This window comes from Eptesicus fuscus, chromosome 18 (assembly GCF_027574615.1).
Source record: "Eptesicus fuscus isolate TK198812 chromosome 18, DD_ASM_mEF_20220401, whole genome shotgun sequence".
NCBI classification, from domain to species: domain Eukaryota; kingdom Metazoa; phylum Chordata; class Mammalia; order Chiroptera; family Vespertilionidae; genus Eptesicus; species Eptesicus fuscus.
In genome coordinates, this window is record NC_072490.1 from 15,929,960 (window position 1) to 15,952,162 (window position 22,203).

The 22,203-nt window shown below is 36.1% G+C and overlaps 1 protein-coding gene across 3 annotated transcripts in view; it reads right to left on the reverse strand.

The window, feature by feature from the left end:
* Nucleotides 1-22,203, reverse strand: part of ZCWPW2 (zinc finger CW-type and PWWP domain containing 2) — a 61,476-nt gene that overhangs the window by 31,691 nt on the left and 7,582 nt on the right. For 2 of the 3 annotated variants that reach the window (XM_054729688.1, XM_008156820.3), the window contains exons 2-4: nucleotides 20,952-21,111; nucleotides 6,834-6,951; nucleotides 217-263 (exon numbers count right to left, since the gene is read on the reverse strand). In XM_054729688.1, the coding sequence (XP_054585663.1) occupies nucleotides 217-263; nucleotides 6,834-6,951; nucleotides 20,952-21,111 (325 nt within the window). The remainder of the gene's footprint in view (nucleotides 1-216; nucleotides 264-6,833; nucleotides 6,952-20,951; nucleotides 21,112-22,203) is intronic. The other variant, XM_054729689.1, reaches the window with a different exon arrangement.

The following is a 22,203-nucleotide window of genomic DNA, read 5'->3' on the forward strand; positions in this document are numbered from 1 at the left end:
TTTCCATGAGATTGCCCACATTATAACATGGCATATAAAAAATAAAATATTTTAGTATATGAGAGTATACTTGTGAACAATAATGTAAATAAAATAAAATTTGTATTTAAATTAAAATTTTCTATTCTAACTTCTGATAATTCTGTAACACTGATATAACCATAAAATTAAATTTCTAGAAGTCTGTACACTTTACATCATAAACCATCATCTTACCTTTTTGTTGGCCATGACAGCAATTTTGTCATCTGCTTTGGATTTATCTGTAAGATAATAAAATATGGCTGCTTCAAAAAAAGTACCTATGCTCCTGTTTAAATAAATGAAAAATTACACAATCAGAATGTTCCACTTTCTAATACTGTGATATGTGTTTTCAGTGGTTCTTTTGATCGGAATGCTAATACACTCAGCTTACCAGATTTGAGTAGAACACAGTAATTCAAAACTAATAATAATAACATCAGGGATTTGTATACTGATTTAACAAACATGTTTTCTTAAGTCTGACTGGTTGATTGGATGTCCTTTATTTAGCATCACATATATCTTATTTCTAGATTCTGGTCTGTTTGTGTGCTCTAGAGCAGCCATCACCAACCTTTTGGACCTCACGGACCACCAGTGGTCCATGGACCACCCGTTGGTGATCGCTGCTCTAGAGTATGTAGGATCTGAAATCAAATCTCAGCTACCTCTACTTGCATATCTACTACATGCCAGACACGAGATAAAGACTTTATATAGACATTACTTTATTTAATCCTCATGATAATCTTGCAAAGTATATAGCCCATCCCACCTTCACAGTTGAGGACATTGAAGTTAAATACTCTGCCTGAGGTCATGAAGTGGGGCCAGACCCATCTGACTATAAGTCCCAATCTTTCCAAGATTTCTGCCAAAAGTCACACAAGAAGAAACAGCCAACATTACTTTTAAAATTGAATCAATATAATAACCTTCCAAAATAAAAAGTATCAAGCCCATAAGGGTTCACTGGTAAATTCTACCAAACATTTAAGGAGGAAATTATATCAATTCTTTACAAACTAATTTAGAAGACAGAAGCAGAGGAAATACTTGCTAGCTCAGTCAATGAGGCCATTATTACTCTAATACCAAAACCAAATAAAGACAAAACAGGAAAACTACAGACTAATATCTCTCATGAACATAGATGCAAAAAATCTCAACAAAATATTAGCAAATTAAATTCAACAATGTATAAAAAGAATTATACACCACAACCAAGTGGAACTTATCCCAGGTGTACAAAGCTGGTTCAACATTCAAAATCGATTAATGTAATCTATGATGTCAACAAGCTATAGAAGGAAAGTTACCTGATCATATTAGATGCAGATAAAGGAGACAAAACCCAACATGCATTCAGAATAAAAGCCCTCAGCAAACTAGGAATAGAGTAAAATTTCCTCAACTGGATAAGGAGAATCTACCAAAAAAAACTATAATTAACATCATACTTAATGGTGAGAAACTCCAAGCTTTTTGGCTAAGGTCAGAAATAAATAAAAAATGTTCCCCCTCACTACTCTTTTCAATATTGTACTGGAATTCTTAGCTAATGCAGTAAGACAAGAGAAGAAAAGAAAGATTACAGATTGAGAAGAAATAAAAGCGACTTTGTTCACAAATGACATGATAATCTGTGTAGCTTTTAGCAAGGTTAATACATAAAGTCCTATTTACCATCAATTTGAAATTAAAAACACATTACCATTTACATGAAATAGTTAGGCATCAATCTTACAAAAATCAACAAGATCTATATGAGAAAAATTAAAGCATTCTGATAAAATCAAAGAACAAAATAAATGTAGATATAGTTATAGATATTTGTTGATAGGAGGTCTCCATATTGTCAAGATGTGAGTTCTTCCCAACTTGATCTATAGATTCAATGCAATCTCAATAAAAATCCCAACAAGTTATTTTGTGGAAATCAACAAATTGATTCTAAAGTTTATATAGAAAGGCAAAGGTCCAAAATAGCTAAAACAATAACGAAAAGGACAAAGTCAAAGGACTGACTCTACCTGACTGAAAGACTTATAATCTATGTATATATATAAAAGCCTAAGGGACCGGCCGACCGGCCGACTGGCCAGTAGCTATGACACGCACTGACCACCAGGGGGCAGACACTCAACGCAGGAGCGGAAACCACAGGCATGGAAACATGGAACAGACTGATGAATCTCAAAGAGAAGGAGGGAAGAGGGGAGGGCGGAAAGAGATTAACCAAAGATCTTATATGCATACTAGAGGCCTGGTGCACGGATTCATGCACCGGTGGATCCCTCGGCCTGGCCTGCGGGGATAGGGCTGAAACCAGCTCTCTGACATCTCCTGAAGAGTCCCAGATAGTGAGAGGGCGCAGGCCAGGCCGAGGGACCCCACCGGTGCATAGGGGCCTCTAGTAAAACTATAATAATCAAGACAGTGCGTATTGGGAAAGCTAATAAAAAATTGAACAATGAAATAGATTAGATAACCCAGAAATAAACTTATATAAATACAGCCAACTGATCTTTGACAAAGAAGCAAAGGCAATATAATGGGGAAAAGACAGTATTTTCAACAAATGCTGTTGCAACAACTAGATATCCACGTGCCAAAAATTTAATCTAGACACCGACCTTACATCTTTCACACAAAATAACTCAACATGGATAACACATCTAAATTTAAAATGCAAAACAATAAAACTCCCAGAAGGTAACATAGAAGAAAATCTAGAAGACCTTGAGTATGCTGATGAATTTTTAGATATAACACCAAAGCAAAGTCCATAAAAAATAAATAATAATCTGGATTCATAAAAATTATGAATCTGCAAATGACATTAAGAGAATGAGATGATAAACCCCAGAGTGGAAGAAAATGTTCGCAAAATACATATCTGATAAAGGACTGATAAATAAAGTATTCAAAGAACTCTTAAAACTTAATAAGAAAATTAACAACTGGATTAAATAAAAAACGGGCAAAGAAGACTTACAAATGGCAAACGCATATGAAAAAGGCTGTTCATCAAATGTCATTAAAGAGTTTCAAATTAAAACAATAAGATACCACAACACTCCTGTTAGAATGGTCAAAATCCAGAACAATGACACCACCAAATGCTGGTGAGGATGTGGAGCAACAGGAACTGTCATTCACTGCTTGGTGGGAATGCAAAATGGCACAGGCACTGTGAAAGATAATTTTCCAGTTTCTTATAGAACTAATCATATTCTTGCCACATGATCCAGCAGTTGTATTCCTTGTTATTTAACAAAGGAACTGAAAATATTTATATCCACCCAAATATCTATACATGGGCGTATATAGAAACTTTATTCATAACTGGCAAAGCTTGGAAGCCACCAAAATGTCCTTCAGTAGGTCAATGGATAAACTTCAGTGCTAAAACAAAGAGCTATAAAGACATGGAAGAAACTTAAATGCATATTTCTAAGTGAAAGAACCCAAACTGAAAAGGCTATATCCTATCTGATTCCAACTATATGACATTATGTAAAAGGCAAACCTATGGAAACAGTAAAGAGATCAGTGACTGCCAGTTATTGGTGGAGAGATGGGGAAAGAGGAGGAATGGAACTCAGGGTACTTTTAGGCCAGTGAAATGATTCTGTATGATATAATACAATGGTGAATACATGCCATTATACATCTGCCAAAACCCATAGAATGTACAGCACAGATAACGAACCCTAATGTAAACTATGGACTTTGGGGGATAATGATGTGTCAAAGTTGGTTCATCGATTGTAACAAATCCACTACTCTGATGAGGAATGTTGATAGTGATGAGGTAAGGAGCATATGGAAACTGTACTTCCTGCCTAATTTTGCTGTGACCCTAAAACTGCTCTAAAAAATTAAGTTTATTTTTAAAAAATAATTCTGAAAAAAGGTAGAGATAGGAACATCTACTCTAAAATATAGAGCATGTAAGAAAATATTAATTCTATAATAATACAAAATCCTAAGGCTCAATTATAAAGAGACCACTCGTTTTAAAAATATAATTATAATGAATGTTCCAATATAAGAAAAAGCTTCCTAATCCCAGCAGAAGAATCACTCATTGGGAGTAATAGTCAATACAACAGATACAGGACAACCAAATCATGTGGACAGGACTTTAAAATTTGTCAAAGTCTGACTGGGTCTATATTTACATGTCATTTACTGACTGTGTAGATGTCAACAAAGAAAGAGCGGCATCAAACATAATCGTGAGCCAATTTCTGCAGGGCAGGAAGAAATGAGGCCCAAAATTTAGTAGTAATTATTTCTGGGTTGGAAGAAGACATTTTGGAGTGAAGATATCCTCAAAGTTGCTGGGATTAAATAAATGGTTTGCAGGTGAGTTACTCACCTTTTGTAAAGTATCTAAATAGTAGCTAATTATCTCTCACACTACTTTTAAACAGAATAAGAAGCTAAATGCATACTAGAATTCACCCTGAAAGCAGAGCAGACATAGGACTAAATTGTCTATTACAGAGATAGTGAAGGGTGAAAGAAAGGGAGGGAGACAGTTATGGCAAAGACTGCACTCATAGTAGTCTGTCCCCGCCCCTCCATTTTTGCTACTTCAGAGAAAATGAAAGGCTTTAGACATAAGGCTCTTAATAATCAGGCTGAATCACATCAGATTCTACATGCAAAAATCATCAGACTTCCAGTAGAAAATGTTCTGTTGCTGCAGACCTGAGAGAAAATAACCTGTCTCTCTGGACAAGCGCAGAGAGGACCCATGCTCAAAGACTCAGACATAAATACCCCGCCATGTACAACAACGGCAAAGACAGTTCCATAACTTACTTGAAGAGTGGGTCTACTGCTCATGTGAAATGGCTGTAGTATAATTTTTAAAGTAAATGACTATATTACTTCAGGCATTAATGTTTTAAAAAACTAAATTATTCAAATATTATTTTGGTTACATATTAGAAATCTATAGTCCATGCAAAGCATATAATTGTATTTGTGACAACAGAGTGAATTCAACCCTTGTTGCTAATAACGGAGACATTATATTTACAGCACAAGGAATAAAATCACATTTATGATTATAAATGTCTCTTTTCCTGGTCTTAAGAGTAAGTCAGAGTAATGTCTTGTTATTCTTTTTCTACTCATTTCTAACCTACATTTTTGCTTTAAAATCTAAAGTTAGGGGGCTGGATTGATATTTAAACACTAGAGGCCCGGTGCACAAAATTCATGTACAGAGGGGGGTCCCTCAGCCCTGCCTGCACCCTCTCATAATCCGGGACCTTTTGGGGATGTCCAACTGCCGGTTATCTCTCTCTCAATTCGGGACCACTGGCTCCTAACTGCTAGCCTGCCTGCCTGATCACCCCTAACCACCTCTGCCTGTCTGCCTGATCACCCTTAAATAGTCGCCCGCCTGTCTGATCACGCCTAAGCACTCCTGGGGGGCGGGGGCAGGGCCAGCCTGGGCGAGGGGCCACAGTGTTCTGGTCTCTGGTCATTCTGGTCATTCCACAGTTTTGGTTGCTGGGCTTTTATTATATAGGATTTTCTCAAATAAAATGTTTTCACATGTAAGTTTTAAAATGTATATATTAAACTTTTCCAAAGGAGAAAAAAATTACTGTGATAAAGTGAAAAGGGGCCTTCATAAGACAGAAAATTATTATGATTACTAAGAAGAAACATTTAAAAACATTTAAGCTTATTGAAAATCAACATTTTATGTGATAATCATAATTTTTTAGAGTTTAAAAATGTTATACCTACTATAATCCTTATTATGAATCCATTTAAAAAGCTATGTATAAATATTTATAATTTAAAAAAACTTTCTTTGAAAATATTATATTTTTTCACCTAATTAAAAGGATAATTGAGCCCTAACTGGTTTGGCTCAGTGGATAGAGCATCGGCCTGTGGACTGAAAGGTCCCAGGTTCGATTCCAGTCATGGGCATGTACCTTGGTTGCAGGCACATCCCCAGTAGGGGGTGTGCAAGAGGCAGCTGATCGGTGTTTCTTTCTCATCGATGTTTCTAACTCTCTATCCCTCTCCCTTCCTCTCTGTAAAAAAATCAATAAAATACATATTTTTTTAAAAAAATAAATAAATAATAAAAAAATAAAAAGATAATTGAGGATTACCTTTCATCTCTGTCTTGAATTTATTTAAAAATACTTTATTCTGAAATACTACAGCACATCCAATGAAAGGTTCACCCCAGGAATATATTTTAAAGCCATAGTTTCCAATTTTGAAATATATGGTTTGAAATATACAAGAGGACCTATATAGTTAATCTAAGAGCAAAGATGACAGACACACCAATTAAAATCCCTGTATTAAATAGAGTGTATGGCCCTAGCCAGTTTGGCTAGGTGGATAGAGCATCAGCTTGCGGACTGAAGGGTCCCAAGTTCGATTCCAGTCAAGGGCACATGCCTGGGTTGCGGGCTTGATCCCCAGTGGGGGGGCATGCAGGAGGCAGCCAATCAATGATTCTCATCATTGATGTTTCTGTCTCTCTATCCCTTTTCCTTCCTCTCTGAAATCAATAAAAATATATTTAAAAAATAATAAATAAGTAAGTAAAAAATAAATAGAGTGTATGTATCGTCATTTGAAAATAGTTTCAGAGAGTAAAATATATACTATTAATCTACACAAAAGTAATTTTTCAGTGGACAAAGATGTACTAGTAAAGAAAAAGATTTTTACATGAGCATACACATTTTGGAAAGCATGGATCTGAGTAAATCTTTATTTGGGGTGGCAAAAAATTAAAAATCATATACCCTGTTTTGATAGGCAGCACATTTCCAATCTTTGCTCAGGAGAATATCCATAAAGATGGTATGCTTCTTGTAGCGCACTTATATACCACTTCTTCTTCTTATTTTCACATTTTCCTGGCTACAGAAACATAGAAAAATAATATTCATTGTAAATATATAATTGTGTTTGCATATGCACTTGATTTAGCTGTTGAGCTGGACCCAAATCTAATTAAAGCATTATACAATATATTATTTAGGTTTTGATATCTGATTATTATTGTATTATTATTTTAGAATACAGAAAAGTTGTAGAAATTTTGCATGTTAATAGCCAAAAGGGTCATATTCTTGATTCAAGATATTTGAATATGATTCACATAAAACTTAGAAAGTTATAAAAATTAAGGCTACAAATATAACAAAGTAGTCAATGTTAACACATTTATTAGAATAATGTTGATTCCCTCTTAATATAGCAATGATGCTGAAGTGGCAAAAATTGAAAAGCTAATTTTAAGAAAATTAATTCAATTCACATCTAGTTTTGGTGTTATGGAAGACACCTGACATATTCATACAAGTTCCTTAAACTTTCTGTGCCTCAAATTCTTCATCTATAAAATGTGGATAGCTGTACATACATCAAAAGGTCTCATGAATATTCAATGAAATAATAGATGACAGTTTGGTAGAGAAGGAAGCACTCAATAAGTGTTATTCTACTTGAATACAGAACTTTTCTCTAAATGTTTATTTAGTTTTGTCAAAAATGTATTTAGAAAAGAAAAACAACTGAAGACTCTCTAGGTAAAAAATGACTGTAAGAATTACTTGGGCTCTTCTCAAATTCCACTTTATTCTTGGAGTCTCCAAATTAATATTTACTATCTAGTTCTCATTACACTTAATATTTTCATTTAATTATTTACTACATTCTGAATCATATTATAGTTAATTTGCATTCACGACTATCTCCTACCATAAAATGAAAGATCCTTGAAGACAGAAGCAATACATAATATTTCATTTTTGTATTCTCCACAGTACCCATTTGCCTAATCTCTCTGCATATTATAAAAGCATTCAGAAATTGGTTCTTAAATTGCATGTGGTCCTGGACATTGATTTATTTGGTCTAAAAGCAGCGAAGCAATATAATCAAATAAAAATCTACTTTGTACACAGAATCTTTAAATTTCATTCTTTAAGTTATTTCACATGAAAAATATGAAAAGTAGAGATATACAATTCAATATACATTAGAAAATTTACACTAAATTAAAGATATCTTAGCTAGTATTTGCCTTAAGACATTTCTGCAACTCAAATGCTGTAAGAATGCTAAGTAAGAAGTTATAGAGAAAAATAACCAAAAATCTGATATAGCACTAAACAATTGAAGGTAAAGCAATTTCTTGAGAAAAATCAATGCAATATGTAGTTACAGTGAAGTTTGCTAAGTTTGGGTAACTGAAGAGCTTTTTGGAAAATCTGTCTGAGGGTCTTTAAGAATTTATCAGTAAGTATGTGCCATCTAGTGGTAAAACAATTAAACATTTAAACTCAAAAAGTTGACTCAGAATTGCGAATTCCAGAATTAGTGTCAGTTTATGGATTGCATTTTCCACGAGTTTGATTTTTAATTGAAGAAGTGATAGGTGAACATTCTAAATGTATAGAAGGTACCCATTATTTCCAGTTTCTTTCAGTCTTCCAGTGATACTGTAAGCAATGGGCATCACTGGCCAAGCTGTCCTCAGCTTTTGTAGTTTTAAAGATCTATGCCTTTCACTTAGACTTGACCATACCTAATAAATTTAGAACTTCCATCTTATCTCTCACCCCAAAACAAAACACAGACAAGTTTTTAAATACATTCGTTTAATTAGGACGTTTTCAAGGTAACTAGCAAATTTTCAAGGAGCTAAAAACTTATGAAGTCAAGAATTAAGATCAATGACTTCAGATGAGACTATAGAAAGGGCTGGGCACCTTCATATTCCAGTTATCAAGTCCTTCATTCTTTTTATATTACTGTGGCAACCTGAGTTTTCTCAATCAGTTTCATTAAATTTGGGGTGGAGGGAAATAATAAGCAATCATCAAGGAAAGAGAAGGAAGATAAATAGTCTAAAAATTTGTGTGAATTTATGAAAGTAAATAATACTTGACAGATATATTCTTAATAGATGAACAGCATGCAAATATTTGGAGTAAGCATGAGGTTGGAGACTAAACAAATGGTTAGACAGGGGAAGATAGTGCACTATGTCTGAGAAAATTCCTGGCCGTGTCCAAAACTGCAAAGTTTGTAAATTACTGTCCTATATGGTCTTGTTTCAGTCAAGTGTTATTGGCTGACAGAAGGCCTTAATATCATTTTTACATTCCCCAGGATTTGAGGAAGAAGCTGAATGACACTTCTCAGTAACTTTCGACTCACTGAATAAGGTTTGTGTTATCACCATACACTGATATGGAGTGTCCAGTTCAAGGAAAAGAATACATATGTGTTTGTCCACCCAGTAAAGCCAGTGGAGAGAAACCTGTAATCTGGCAGAAATTCATGTCTTCTGTTGCTTTGTATTTTTTAAATAACTTTTTAATATGTTTTTTACTGATTTTAGAGAGAAGGGAAGGGAGAGAGAAATACCAATTGGCTGCATTCTACATTCTCCACAATCCAGGCATGTGCCCTGACCAAAAATCGAACTGGCTACCTTTTGGTGCATGGGATGATGCTCATCCAACTGAGCCACACTGGCCAGGGCCTGCTGCTTTGTATGTTAAGATTGCTTCTCTACATGAGAATTAATCAAAATATAATAGCCTGACATTATAGCAGGATACATTTTACTCCGCAAACTTGAATGTGTACGCAATGTCACAGTATCTTATTTTTGCTAAGTTGAATGAGAAAGCCCTAATCCAAAAAGGATGATTGATATTAGCCATTTTTGGAGCCATCCCTTACTTTTCCCAGGTTCACATAAATTGGAAAAAAAAAATGTGGTGAATGAAGAGTGAGGACAGATCATTACTTTGCAACCTACAGTGGTTACATGAATAACATCTTTGTTCAGGTCCCTTGAAGTCAGGCAGTCTAACAGCTGCTGGACAAAAGAATCTTTAAAGAGGCTGGGAACCATGATGGCATGGGTTCAATCTCCCTGAGTGCACCAGACTGCCATCCTTCTCTGAGGTCCTGCTACTACCCAGGGCACTGACAGACTTTTATCCTCTTCCAAGTCTGACAGAATCTCTTCTCTGCTGTGCTGCTCCTGCCTGTCCCTCTCAGAAGCACTGGCCTCTCATTCCCAGTCCACCTTTCCCATCCTCAAGGAACTCAGGTCAAGAATACATACAAGCTCTGCTTTTGTTCCCCACAACAAAACTCCCAGGAGACATGGGAATACTAGGGGCCTGACCACTTTCTGGAATAAGTGAAAGGGAAAAATACAATCAAAACAAATTATTAACCAACCACTGGTATTTGATTGGTAGGGCAGGATTTCCTAGCTAAGGGACTTTGAAGATTAGAATAATAGGCAGGTGGTAGTCTTTCCACCCCTTGGCACCCTACTCCTTTATCTATCGCTTTTTCTTAATTTTTCCTCCTAACACTCAGCAACAACCAGCATACCATAACTTTATTTACTTAGCTTGTTTACTATTTCTCATCCCACCAATTTAAATTTCATAAGGGCATTTAAATTTTGTCTGTTTTGTTCACTTCTGAGCCTAGAAGAGTCACAAATAATAGGAGCTCAGTAAATATTTATTGGGTATTACAAGTAGGCTTTTTTTTCCCCCAGGGTAAAACCCAGTCAGGAAATTGGTGATGAAAGTGAGTGGTTGCACCCTGGCCAGGTGGCTCAGTTGGTTGGAGTGTGTCATCCTGTATACCAAAAGGTTGTGGGTTCAGATCCTGGTCAGGGCACATACCTAGACTGAGGTTTGACTCCAAACCAGTCAGGTGCTTATGGGAAGCAACTAATTGGTATTTCTCTCACATTGATGTTTCTCTCTCTCAAATAAAAAAAAATATATCCTCGAGTGAGGATTAAAAAAAGAAAAGGGAAAGGTTGCTACATTTTAATCCTGAATTATGTGATTATGCCTAGGAAGCTAAAAGAAAATTTTATTAACATGGTGACTACCTGGCCTTATGAATGATATGACGATACCAGAGGCCCGGTGCACAAATTCGTGCACCAGCGGGGTCCCTTGGCCTGGCCTGCAGGATCGGACCGAAACCGGCTCTCTGGCATCCTCTGAGAGATTCCGGATTGCGAGAGGGTGCAGGCCAGGCTGAGGGACCCCACCAGTACACAATTGGGGCTGGGGAGGGACGTGGGAGGTTGGCCAGCCAGGGAGGGACCGCAAGAGGGCTCCAGGATGTGTCCAGTCCATCTTGCTCAGTCCTGATCGGCCAGACCCCAGCAGCAAGGTAACCTACCGGTCGGAGCATCTGCCCCCTGGTGGTCAGTGCATATCATAGCAACTGGTAGACCAGTCGACTGTTGCCCCCTGGTGGTCAGTGCACATCATAACGAGCGGTTGAGCAGCCTTAGCATATCATTAGCATATTATGCTTTGGTTGAATGGATGACCAGACACTTAGCATATTAGGCTTTTATTATTAAGGATTACTCCTAAAATAATATAGCCCTTCATTCTGTGTACAGAATTCAGATCTATAAAGTGTTTCATGGACCACTGATTTATTCTATTACATTGGATCATATAAAAAATGTGTATTTAACTTCAAATACTTCAAATAGTATATAAAAAATAGTACCGTATTTTAAAACAAATCAATCAAATGTTTCTTTATCTGCCCTAATTGGGGTATGGCAGAGCCTCACTACAATCCTGTTGGTACAATGATAGGGTCTACAATCCAAAATTTTAATTCGAATTTTTGTTATATCAATATTAAAGTTAACTGCAAAATCAGTACTTACAATTTAGGAAATTTTTCTTTTAGAAACAATGTTGAGCATATGATAAAAATCTGGAAAACCAGAATCATAAGTACTTAGCCTGCTTTATTGGCTTCATAAATTCACTGAAATGACTTCAAATATTGACCATTACTTTAAGTTACTTCTTAGATAATATGTCTCTTAAAATATGGGGATATAAGTCACAGATTTCATAATCTAAAGAAGTATAAAATAATTTTCCTTTGGAATGCACCCCCACTAAATGAGGATGGGCACCACTGCCTTTTATAAAGTGCTCTGCCTGGTGATTTATGTCAATTGCTGCTACTTATACATTCAAACTTGCAGTGTAGCTCACTGACTAACTATGTATTGCCCTAATGCATCGTTCTATTTACTATCATGCCAAAGCTATCGCTCTTCTCCTCTGTTGAGCAGATCGTTTTCACTTAAAGCAACTCAGTAGAAAGTTAATCACAAAGATATCTTGTCTTCCTTAAATTGGATTTCTGCAACAGCAACTGGTAATCTAGACAGTAAGAGCACTCCTGTTCCTTTGATGCCAACTAGAAGATAGTCACATCACACCTATGTGCACCACACATTCCTTGGCTTCCTAATATCTACCTCCCTCTCATCTGTCACCTTTAACATAAATTCACATAATCTTCAATAATCAACTCTGGAATATTTACACAGCTTACTCAAATTATTGAACACCTGAAGCAAACACTGCTTTCAAAGAAGCATTTTTTACCCTGTTTAAGTTTCCTTAGACATAAACAAGAATATTTGCTTACTCTGAGTCAGCAAGATTTTAAGATCAAAATAACTTCTGTGCCCCATCCCACACCACTACAAAGTATGAACAGGTTAACCTGACCACCCGCCCCCCCCCCCCCGAAAAAAAAAAGAGTACTAGCTCTATTTAGTCTGATCTTTTACATCAGTCTGAGACATATGCCAAGAATGCAATGAGTGTCAGGGGAGAAATTAGGCAGAAAAGAAAGAATAAAGAAAATTGAAAGTTAAATCTTTACAGTGTGATTCCATTACTTGGCTTAAAATACTGGGATTTTATATTCAAATTCTATACAAAAATTACCAATACAGGAACTGAGTACTCCCTGCAACACTGGATGAGAGGAGAAATAGGAAGTCAAGCCGTTTATGATAAAAATAACCTCAATGGACAAATCAAAAAAAATCACAGTATACACAAAAATAAAGTCAAAATGGATAAAGGACTTAAACGTAAGACTGGAAACCATAAAAATCTTAGAGGAATCCACAGGCAGCAAAATCTCAGACATATGCCGAAGCAATATCTTCACTGATACAGATCCTAGGGCAATGGAAACTAAAGAGAAAATAAACAAATGGGGCTACATCAAATAAAAAGCTTCTGAACAGCAAAAAAAAACCATCAACAAAACAACATGAAAGCCCACAGCATAGGAGAACATATTTGCCAATGTTATCTCTGATAAGGGTTTAATCTCCAACATTTACAGGGAACTCATACAACTTAACAAAAGGAATATAAACAACCCAATCAGAAAATGGGCAACGGACCTAAATAGATACTTTTCGAAAGATGACATACAGAAGGCCAAGAGACATATGAAAACATGCTCAGAGTCACTAATCATCCGAGAGATGCAAATCAAAATGACTATGAGGTACCATCTCACCCCTGTCAGAATGGCTATCATCAACAAACGACAAGTGCTGGCGAGGATGTGAAATAAAAGGAACCCTCGTGCACTGCTGGTGGGAATGCAGATTGGTGCAGTCACTGTGGAGAACAGTATGGAGTTTCCTCAAAAAACTAAAAATGGAACTCCCATTTGACCCAGTGATCCCACTTCTAGGAATATATCCCAAGAAACTAGAAACACCATCAGAAAGGATATATGCACCCCTATGTTCATAGCAGCACAATTTACCATAGCTAAGATTTGGAAACAGCCTAAGTGCCCATCAGCAGATGAGCGGATTAAAAACCTGTAGTACATCTACACAATGGAATACTACGCTGCTGTAAAAAGGAAGGAACTCCTACCATTTGCAACAGCATGGATGGACCTGGAGAGCACTATGCTAAGCAAAATAAGTCAGTCACAGAAAGATAAATATCACATGATCTCACTCATTTGTGGAATATAATGAACAACATAAACTGATGAACGAAAACAGATCCAGAGACAGAGAAGCATCCATCAGACTGTCAAACCTCAGATGGAAGGTAGGGGAGAGTGGGGGTAAAAGGGAGAGATTACCCAAAGGACTTGTATGCATGCATATAATCATAACCAATGAACATAGACACCAGAGGGATGAGGGCATGAGTGGGGGAGTGGGGAGACATGGGGGGCATAAGGACACATATGTAATACATTAATCAATAAAGAAAAATATGATTTTTTAAAAATCACAGGCTACATATATTTACTAAATATTTTAAATATCTAAGCTCTTTAAAAAGTCGGAATTGACCTAAAGGATGTTCTTTGATCTAAAGGATTTTAAGCAACAACAAATGAGGATATCAAGACCTGAACCTAAAAGAAAGTTAACATACTTGACTGCTATTTTCTACTCCGCATTTGCTCATTTTTCATGGAATATGAGTTCATGAGAAAACAATGGTTGTATTTATTACAGACAGATGCTCAGATAATGTTTAAAGATAGAAACATGGAGCAGGTGGAAGATCTAGAAGAAAGGGATGGTTAGATATGTGACACAGAATCAGTACATATTCTGTGAGATAAACAAAATGGTAAGGAAGTGATTCTGAAATTTAATTTGTTATTTTAATAAAAAGTATTTAGGTTTTAGGGATATGGGTTTTGCCTGAGTCATGGACTGGTTTTGACCCTTGGCTAAAAGATACTTAAAAGCAAAGCAAAGCAAAAATGGTGGAGGAATTAAAGAAAATGAAATGAAAAAGAAGTTTATATATCAATTGTGCACTCATCTGATTATGAGTTTTGGACTTCACCATTCCCTAATGGAAGAATGTACCAAAAAGTTACACTACAACTCTTTACTTATTTAAGAACCCCAATATAAAAGGCCCATTACAGACGTACTTATAAGGGGTATGACTCTGAAGGCAATTTAATGAGCCTTGTATTTTGGCTTAAAAACAATGATCTGACTCTGGTTTCTTTAACAGAAAATAAGCACTTCCAGAAAACTGAGAAAGCTACACATTGGAATTTCTTAGAAAAGATGACTGCTATTCCACTGAGGAGTCAATATGAGAAACCTAGTTGATACTTAATTGATTTTTCATGCATTTGGTGATGTAAAAGGTAGCCACCCGTTCCATCCTTTATAAATGGAATAAAGTTGGTAATTTATTTGGATTTGGACTTTTAACTTCAGTAGAAGCTCAAAGCTATCTAAATTTATAAGAGATGAAGGTGGGAGATGACAGAGGTGAATTCAAAACTTTACTTGAAACACCAAAGTCAGCATATATAAATGTGAGTGAATCAAAAAGCAGAATAGAGATAGGGGGAAAAGTGGTTTCATTCAGTTGCAAAGGACCTGAAAGATAATATTTTCTATTCTCCGCCCAAATTCCATCAAACAAATCCAAAGTATTCTTGGGGCATTGCTGATATTGAGGACTATTCATTCATTCACCAAGAAGTTAGATTCAGAAGGTTCTAAATTATCTCCTGCTTTCAAAAGTTCTTAGCACTTCCATTTACCTTAAACTAGAAAAGCATTACAGCAATGGACTCTTTCTTTCAGCCATGTACTGAAGAATCAAAGGATAAGACAGATGATCAATTCAGTCTATTTCGCTCAATTTCTGGGAGCATCATGTTGGTTGGTTTTAAAAATTCCCACTAAAATCATGTCATTTGGACATATGATCTTAATCAAAAGAAAAAATATTACTCTCCACCTTTTCATTCTTGTATATTTTTGGTGCTCCCTTCTACACATACTGGTTTCTAGGGGAAAAAATTAATTATTTAGCTATGTATTTCACCTATATTCCCATTGTAAAATATCAACTAATGTTTATTAAGAGCCTACTAGGTGACAAGCACTGTGCTAAATGTTTTATATATACTATCTCAGTTAACCCCTACAACTTTATGAGACAGGTACTCTTTTTTTTTTAATATATTTTATTGATTTGTTTTTTTTTTTTACAGAGAGGAAGAGAGAGGGATAGAGAGTTAGAAACATCGATGAGAGAGAAACATCGATCAGCTGCCTCTTGCACACCCCCTACTGAGGATGTGCCCGCAACCAAGGTACATGCCCTTGACCGGAATCAAACCCGGGACCTTTCAGTCCGCAGGCCGACGCTCTATCCACTGAGCCAAACAGGTTTCGGCGACAGGTACTCTTATAACCTCCATTTTAATATGAGGAGTGTGGGATTTGCCAAGTATAAGTGACCTACCTGAGTTCAAATATCTAGTAAATAGTACAGCTAATCTTCAAACCCAAAGAACCTGGCTCTAGAGACTGCCTTTTTAACCTCTTTGACAACTTCATTCTTTTCCTAATATACATTACTACAAATGTTTCCTTGGCAGATTAGATTATTCACAAATAGGTCGCAGTTATAGAAACATGTTCTAATTCCCCTATCCTTTCTCCAGGCCAAAAACTAAAGGATGCTTAGAAAACAAAAAGTCTTAAACTAATAGCAAATTATAGAAAATTTTACATCAAATATAGAATTCATATGACAAAAAATTTTGAGAGTTTGGTAGCTCTACAGATTTGGCTGCAAATGTGGTTTTCCACTGAATGTGCTTAATAGATTTGTATCCAATTTCACTCCATTACTCTAAGAGCAAAATGCTGCCTGATAATCTAGTCTACAAACTAATGGGCTAATCCTTATTACATACTACATTCTTAGTATCTGGATCTTAATGAATATTAGAAGCAAAACACTTGCTTGAATAGATGTTACTCCAGATGCACTTGTGTAATGACTAATACTGCATATATAATTTGAAAAGTCAAGAGTTCTGCTTAAGCAAGTCTACCCAAGACTGTCATTCAACATGAGTATCTACATATATAAAAGGCTAATATTCTAAGCGTCCGACCGTCTGACCAGGCACTATGACACGCACTGACCACCAGGGGGCAGACACTCAATGCTGGAACTGCCCCCTGGTGGTCAGTGCACTCCCACAGTGGAAGCCCTGCTCAGCTGACTGGGATGAGCAGGGCTGGGATGAGCGAGAGCGGCTCCTCCCTGGCTGCCTGCCGCTTCGCACACTACTATCCCTCAGGGGATGTTGGATGCTGGTTTCAGCCCAATCCCCACAGGCCACGCCGATGGACCTCTAGTATAGAGGCCTCTAGTATAGAGATAACTCCAATAAAACTCTGATGCTTCATGATGTGAAAACTTAGTCAGTAGTTCTCTCTGTCTCTGGACTGTACATCAGATCTATCTGAGGAACTTAAAAATGCTGAGGCCTGACCCTACTCCAATACATTCTGATTTAATCAATCCAGTAGAGTAGAACCCTGGCATTGCTGTATTTTTGTTGTGTGGTGGTGTTGTTACTGTTTTGTAAAGCCCTCTAATGCACATCCAGGCTTAAGAAATGCTAAACTCGTAGTCTATCAAGTAGTAGTCTATCACATGGTAGTCTATCAAGCTAAAAAATAAATTTGCAAATAATGAGTTCTGCAGACATGTACCTACTAAATATAGGAGAAAGATTTGTGCCAATGGGGAAAGAATTTTATTCCATGCATTGACTCTTTTTTTTTTAATCTCTTTTTATGCATTGACTCTTAAAAAATATATATAGCCATCTAGCCCTAGACAGTTTTGTTCAGTGGATAGAGTGTCGGCCCGAGGACTGAAGGGTCTCAGGTTTGATTCCAGTCAAGAGCATGTACCTCAGTTACAGGCTCCAGCCTGGTCGTGGCACATGCCGGGAGGCAACCAATCGATGAGTCTCTCTCTGTCTCTCCCCTTTCCTTCCACTCTCTCTAAAAAATCAATGGAAAAATATCCTTGGGTGAGGATTAACAACAACAAAAAATAGCCATCTATTACATATTCATGTCCATTTTATCTGAGTAATTATCAGAGTGATATATATTTTAAATACTAACTTTCAAAAGAATCAAGGTTTCTTTAAAACGGAGGGGGAACTTCAGCTTTTTTTAGAGCTACTGATTTTATGGTAAATGAAAAAATAATGTATGAATAAACCAATATAAATTACAAATATGCAATCTAAATATTGCCTTCAACTTTCTTCTAAAGTACATTGCAGTGTATCTGTAAGTTTTATTTATTGGAGAAAACCCTACCATTTGTATGAATAGACAATAACAGAGTTCTTTTGCACTTTCAACAATAAAATTACTAATTCAGTGGTCCCATAAACATATCTACCAGGGGGAATTATCTATTTAAAAAAAGAATAGACAAACATGAAATAAAAGAGTTAAATTTTTTATAATATAAAACTAAAAATATTCCATTTTCTTGTAAATACATGGAATGTCTTTCTAGAGGAGCTTATTTCTCTCCCACCTTAACAAACACTGCAAAATTTATGTAGTCATATTTAGTGAAAATTTTGAGATATTATTTAATCACTTGTTAAACTAAGCTTATACAAATTAGGAGAAAATGATGTTGAAATAATGTATGAAGTAAGATTTAGACAGCTTAAGCCAGTAAGAGTCATATGTGCCTATTAGACACATATGTATCAGACAATGTGTATCTCTTCTCCACCACTTCTAGAAAAATCTTAAAGAAAGTCTACATTGTCTACTATATATTACTTTTTGTGTAAGTGATCTTTCTTATGGGGGAAGGAGGTATGAATTTAATATCTGGATCACTGTGGTACAGTACAGAGATAGCATCTGAGAATATAGGAGCTCCAGTACAAAAAGGACAAAAGAAGATTAAACCCCTGGAAGTCTAGGTAATAGAACTACAGGTTGGAGTCAAGACTATCTCCATCTCCAGGGGACAGGGACATAAATCCCAGCTATCTCCAGGTAATACATAGTTTGGAATGAATACTTTTCAACCAATTTCTCATACGTATCATTTTTTACCATTTTTCTTCCTTGGTTGTCTATATTCCCTGAGTCAACCACCTTGCCTTGTGTTTCTTGAGTGGACTGGGGCAAGGAGGCTTCAGTCACGGGTTAATCTCCCCTCCCTGGCATGCTGAGATCTTAGGTAGCCAGGAGTGGGGAATCAGAGCACAGACAGACAGTCTGGCATGTGCCAGCTCAACTGAAGTGAAAAGGAACTAAAATTTCAGACTTGAATGAAGAGACCCACAGAAGAAGGCACCCCAATCATACACACTGTAAGGGAACAAGTGAAAAAAAAAAAAGGCACAGATAAGAAAAAAAGAGTATAGGCCAAGAGCAGAGCCTGCAGGTAGGTACCCTGAATGACCGTAGAGGACAGAGCCTGCCCCAGGGCCTGTGCTCCACCCAGAGCACCTGGCTAGTTGGCAAAGGGGGAAGGAAGAGCAGAAACAAACACTTTACTCTGCTCTCAGCCTTTCATTCATTTAAGCAGCCTTGAATTCCTGATCTTTGCAAGACTTTCTAAGTTTGCTTTAATGCTTTCATTAGGTTAAAAAGTAATGTCTACTGATTCTTGTGTTTGGCTTTGTTTTGCATCAGATTTTTTTCCTTGTCCCAGGGATTAATGGTATGCTCACTGATACCAAACGACTCAAATTAATCATGACAGGAGTCAAATCCTACAAGTACTACTAGTTCTGACAATTTTAAAATACACTTTGATTTTTTTAAACTTATATTTACATATAATTTCTTAAGAGTGTCCCACCCGCCCTAGTCAGTTTGGCTCAATGAATAGAACGTCAGCCTGTGGACTGAAGGGTCCCAGGTTCAATTCTGGTCAGGGGCACATGCCTAGGTTGCAGGCTCAATCTCCAGTAGGGGATAGTGCAGGAGGCAGCTGATCAATGATTCTCTCTTATCATTGATTTTTTTTTTATCTCTCTATCCCTCTCCCTTCCTCTCTAAAATCAATAAAAATATATATTTTTTAAAAAGTGTCCCACTCTTTAGCATATTATCAAATATCTAAGTTTCTAAGGTCTGCTTCATGAGAAGCTAGGCTTCCCCATCATTCAGAAAAGGGGAGAGGGCAGAGAAGGGAGAACACTCCTTCCTGTATTCGGTGACTGTCAGTAGAAGTACCCAGGCATACATCCAAGAAGTCAGAGTCCAGAAGGTGCTCACATAAGATGACTGGTTCACAACTATTGTGACATGAATATAAGCGATGTTATTCCACACTGAAATAAAACAGCCTTTCCTTCCGGCTGTTTTCAAGCTGAAATGGGCAAATATACTGCTTATGCCAAAGACAGAGTAAAAGCCCATTTTAAAGTACTTCAAATCTCCACAGATTTACTTATAGTGTGGATTAAAGAGCACGCCTTAAATGTACATACACTCATCTGTATATTTGAATACATAAGCTTCTAATTAAAAAGTAGACACTATCCAAACTGAGGAAAAGAAATCCACATTTCTGACATCTACTATTCAATCAGATTTCTTATGAAAGCATGATTTGCAGATGAAAAGTTTTAATATTAAAATACAGATAGCTGAGCTAATTTATAATAATTAAACCAAATCCATGGAAACAGGTCCAGTTTACCTATTCTCATCAACCTGAGAGTCCAGTCTATTCATTAATTGTACTGTGTGATTTAAAGTTTAAAAGGAATCAAAGATATACAGATAGAGTTAGTATAATGAAATATTCCATTTGAAATTTGAAAATCTGGCTGCATTCCATAATTAATTTTCCCTGTTAGCTACAACTTAGTTTTCTCAAAAGAATTGAAAAACTTCCAAATAATCTTAAAATTATTTCAAAAAACAATTATGTGAAGTCCTCAGTTAATTTATACTATATTTCTATTAGAAAAATAAAATTTTAAAGTACCCCATAACTATTTTTATATCCATACTTCCTTTGAAAAACTGCTTTAAAAATAAAAATATGAGTTTAAAACAAACAGTATATACTATTTGTTTATATACATATAAAAGTTAATCATTATGTATCTTTTAAGATCTGAGACAAAAATGGCAATAATTAAAAACAAGTTCAAGAAGAATAAAGTTTTGATGTTATTCTACTTACCTTTAATGTGATACTATAATGTCCAACAAATGTTGCATTTATCCATGATTTTGAATGGGGATCACCCAGGAATTCTATGTGATACTGTTCAACATTTCCATCCAGGTCATAGGTCACATATTTACCTTTAAAAGGATCAGGGCAAAGTATCCCTGGCCAACTTTCAAAGAAAATTATTTTTAATTATTTTGATGCTTTTAAAAAGGCAGTCATCAATATATCTATCACAGTTGTATATCAAACTTTCTTCTTTGAATTTAATAAATTATTAAATAAACTTTAACATATTCACATTTTAAAAATAGGATATTCATTTGATACAAGTAATCAGTTGTGCCTTTGTAGATATAGAAAGCTTTGAAATAGTGACACATTTAAGATATACATGAGATATGAGAAAGAATTATAAGACAAAGGAATGATCTCCAGGGTCTGTAAGAGACACTTAGGTATTGTTAAGAGGAAAAAAGATTCATCAGAATCATGACAGGACTGACTCAACTGTAACCAATTAGAATGACTAAGTACTAAATGTTAACCCATTGACAGGGCTTCTGAGGGGGTAGGAGAGCGTTGGCATTTCCTGAGCCAGGGCTGCCAAAAGGGTACTGTTAGCTCAGGCTGTGCTAACTCTGGAGATTGTAACTTCTGTTGGACAAGCAGAAGTAAGTTCAGCAGTCAATAGTGTCCCTCTCTCCCCACCCCCATCTGCTCCATTTGCAGGTTACCACATTGCTAAAAATCCTCAGTGCAACAAATAAAATTTATCCTTTACTAAAAATAAATCTTTAGGGTTTTTTTTTCTTTTTAAATAACATAAACCTCTAGAAATTCCTTGGTATGTTTTATTTTTTCATTTGGCAATTAAGTTGTAACTAGTTTACCAATCTCTCTAGACTCTGACCTAATACTCTTCAGAAAATAAAGCAGGAAAAAAGGTACGAAATAAGGTCAGGAAGCTGTGACTAAATAATGTACAATAGAAATCTGAAGTTTATAGCTCATGATCCAAAATATACATATCTATTATACCCAGACATTCAAAGATCTGTACAACTGTCAAGTTCTATTTCAGTTTGCAGCACTATAGAGTAAAAAGATAACAAGGTTCAAATCAGGAGACCCAGGCTCTAGTTCTGCCTTCTTCCAAACAAGAGGCCTGCAGCAGGTAATGAGGCCTCACTGTAACTCTGTTTCCTCACTGTGCGGTTACAAAATTGAAACAAACATGTGTTTTACACATTTTAGTTTT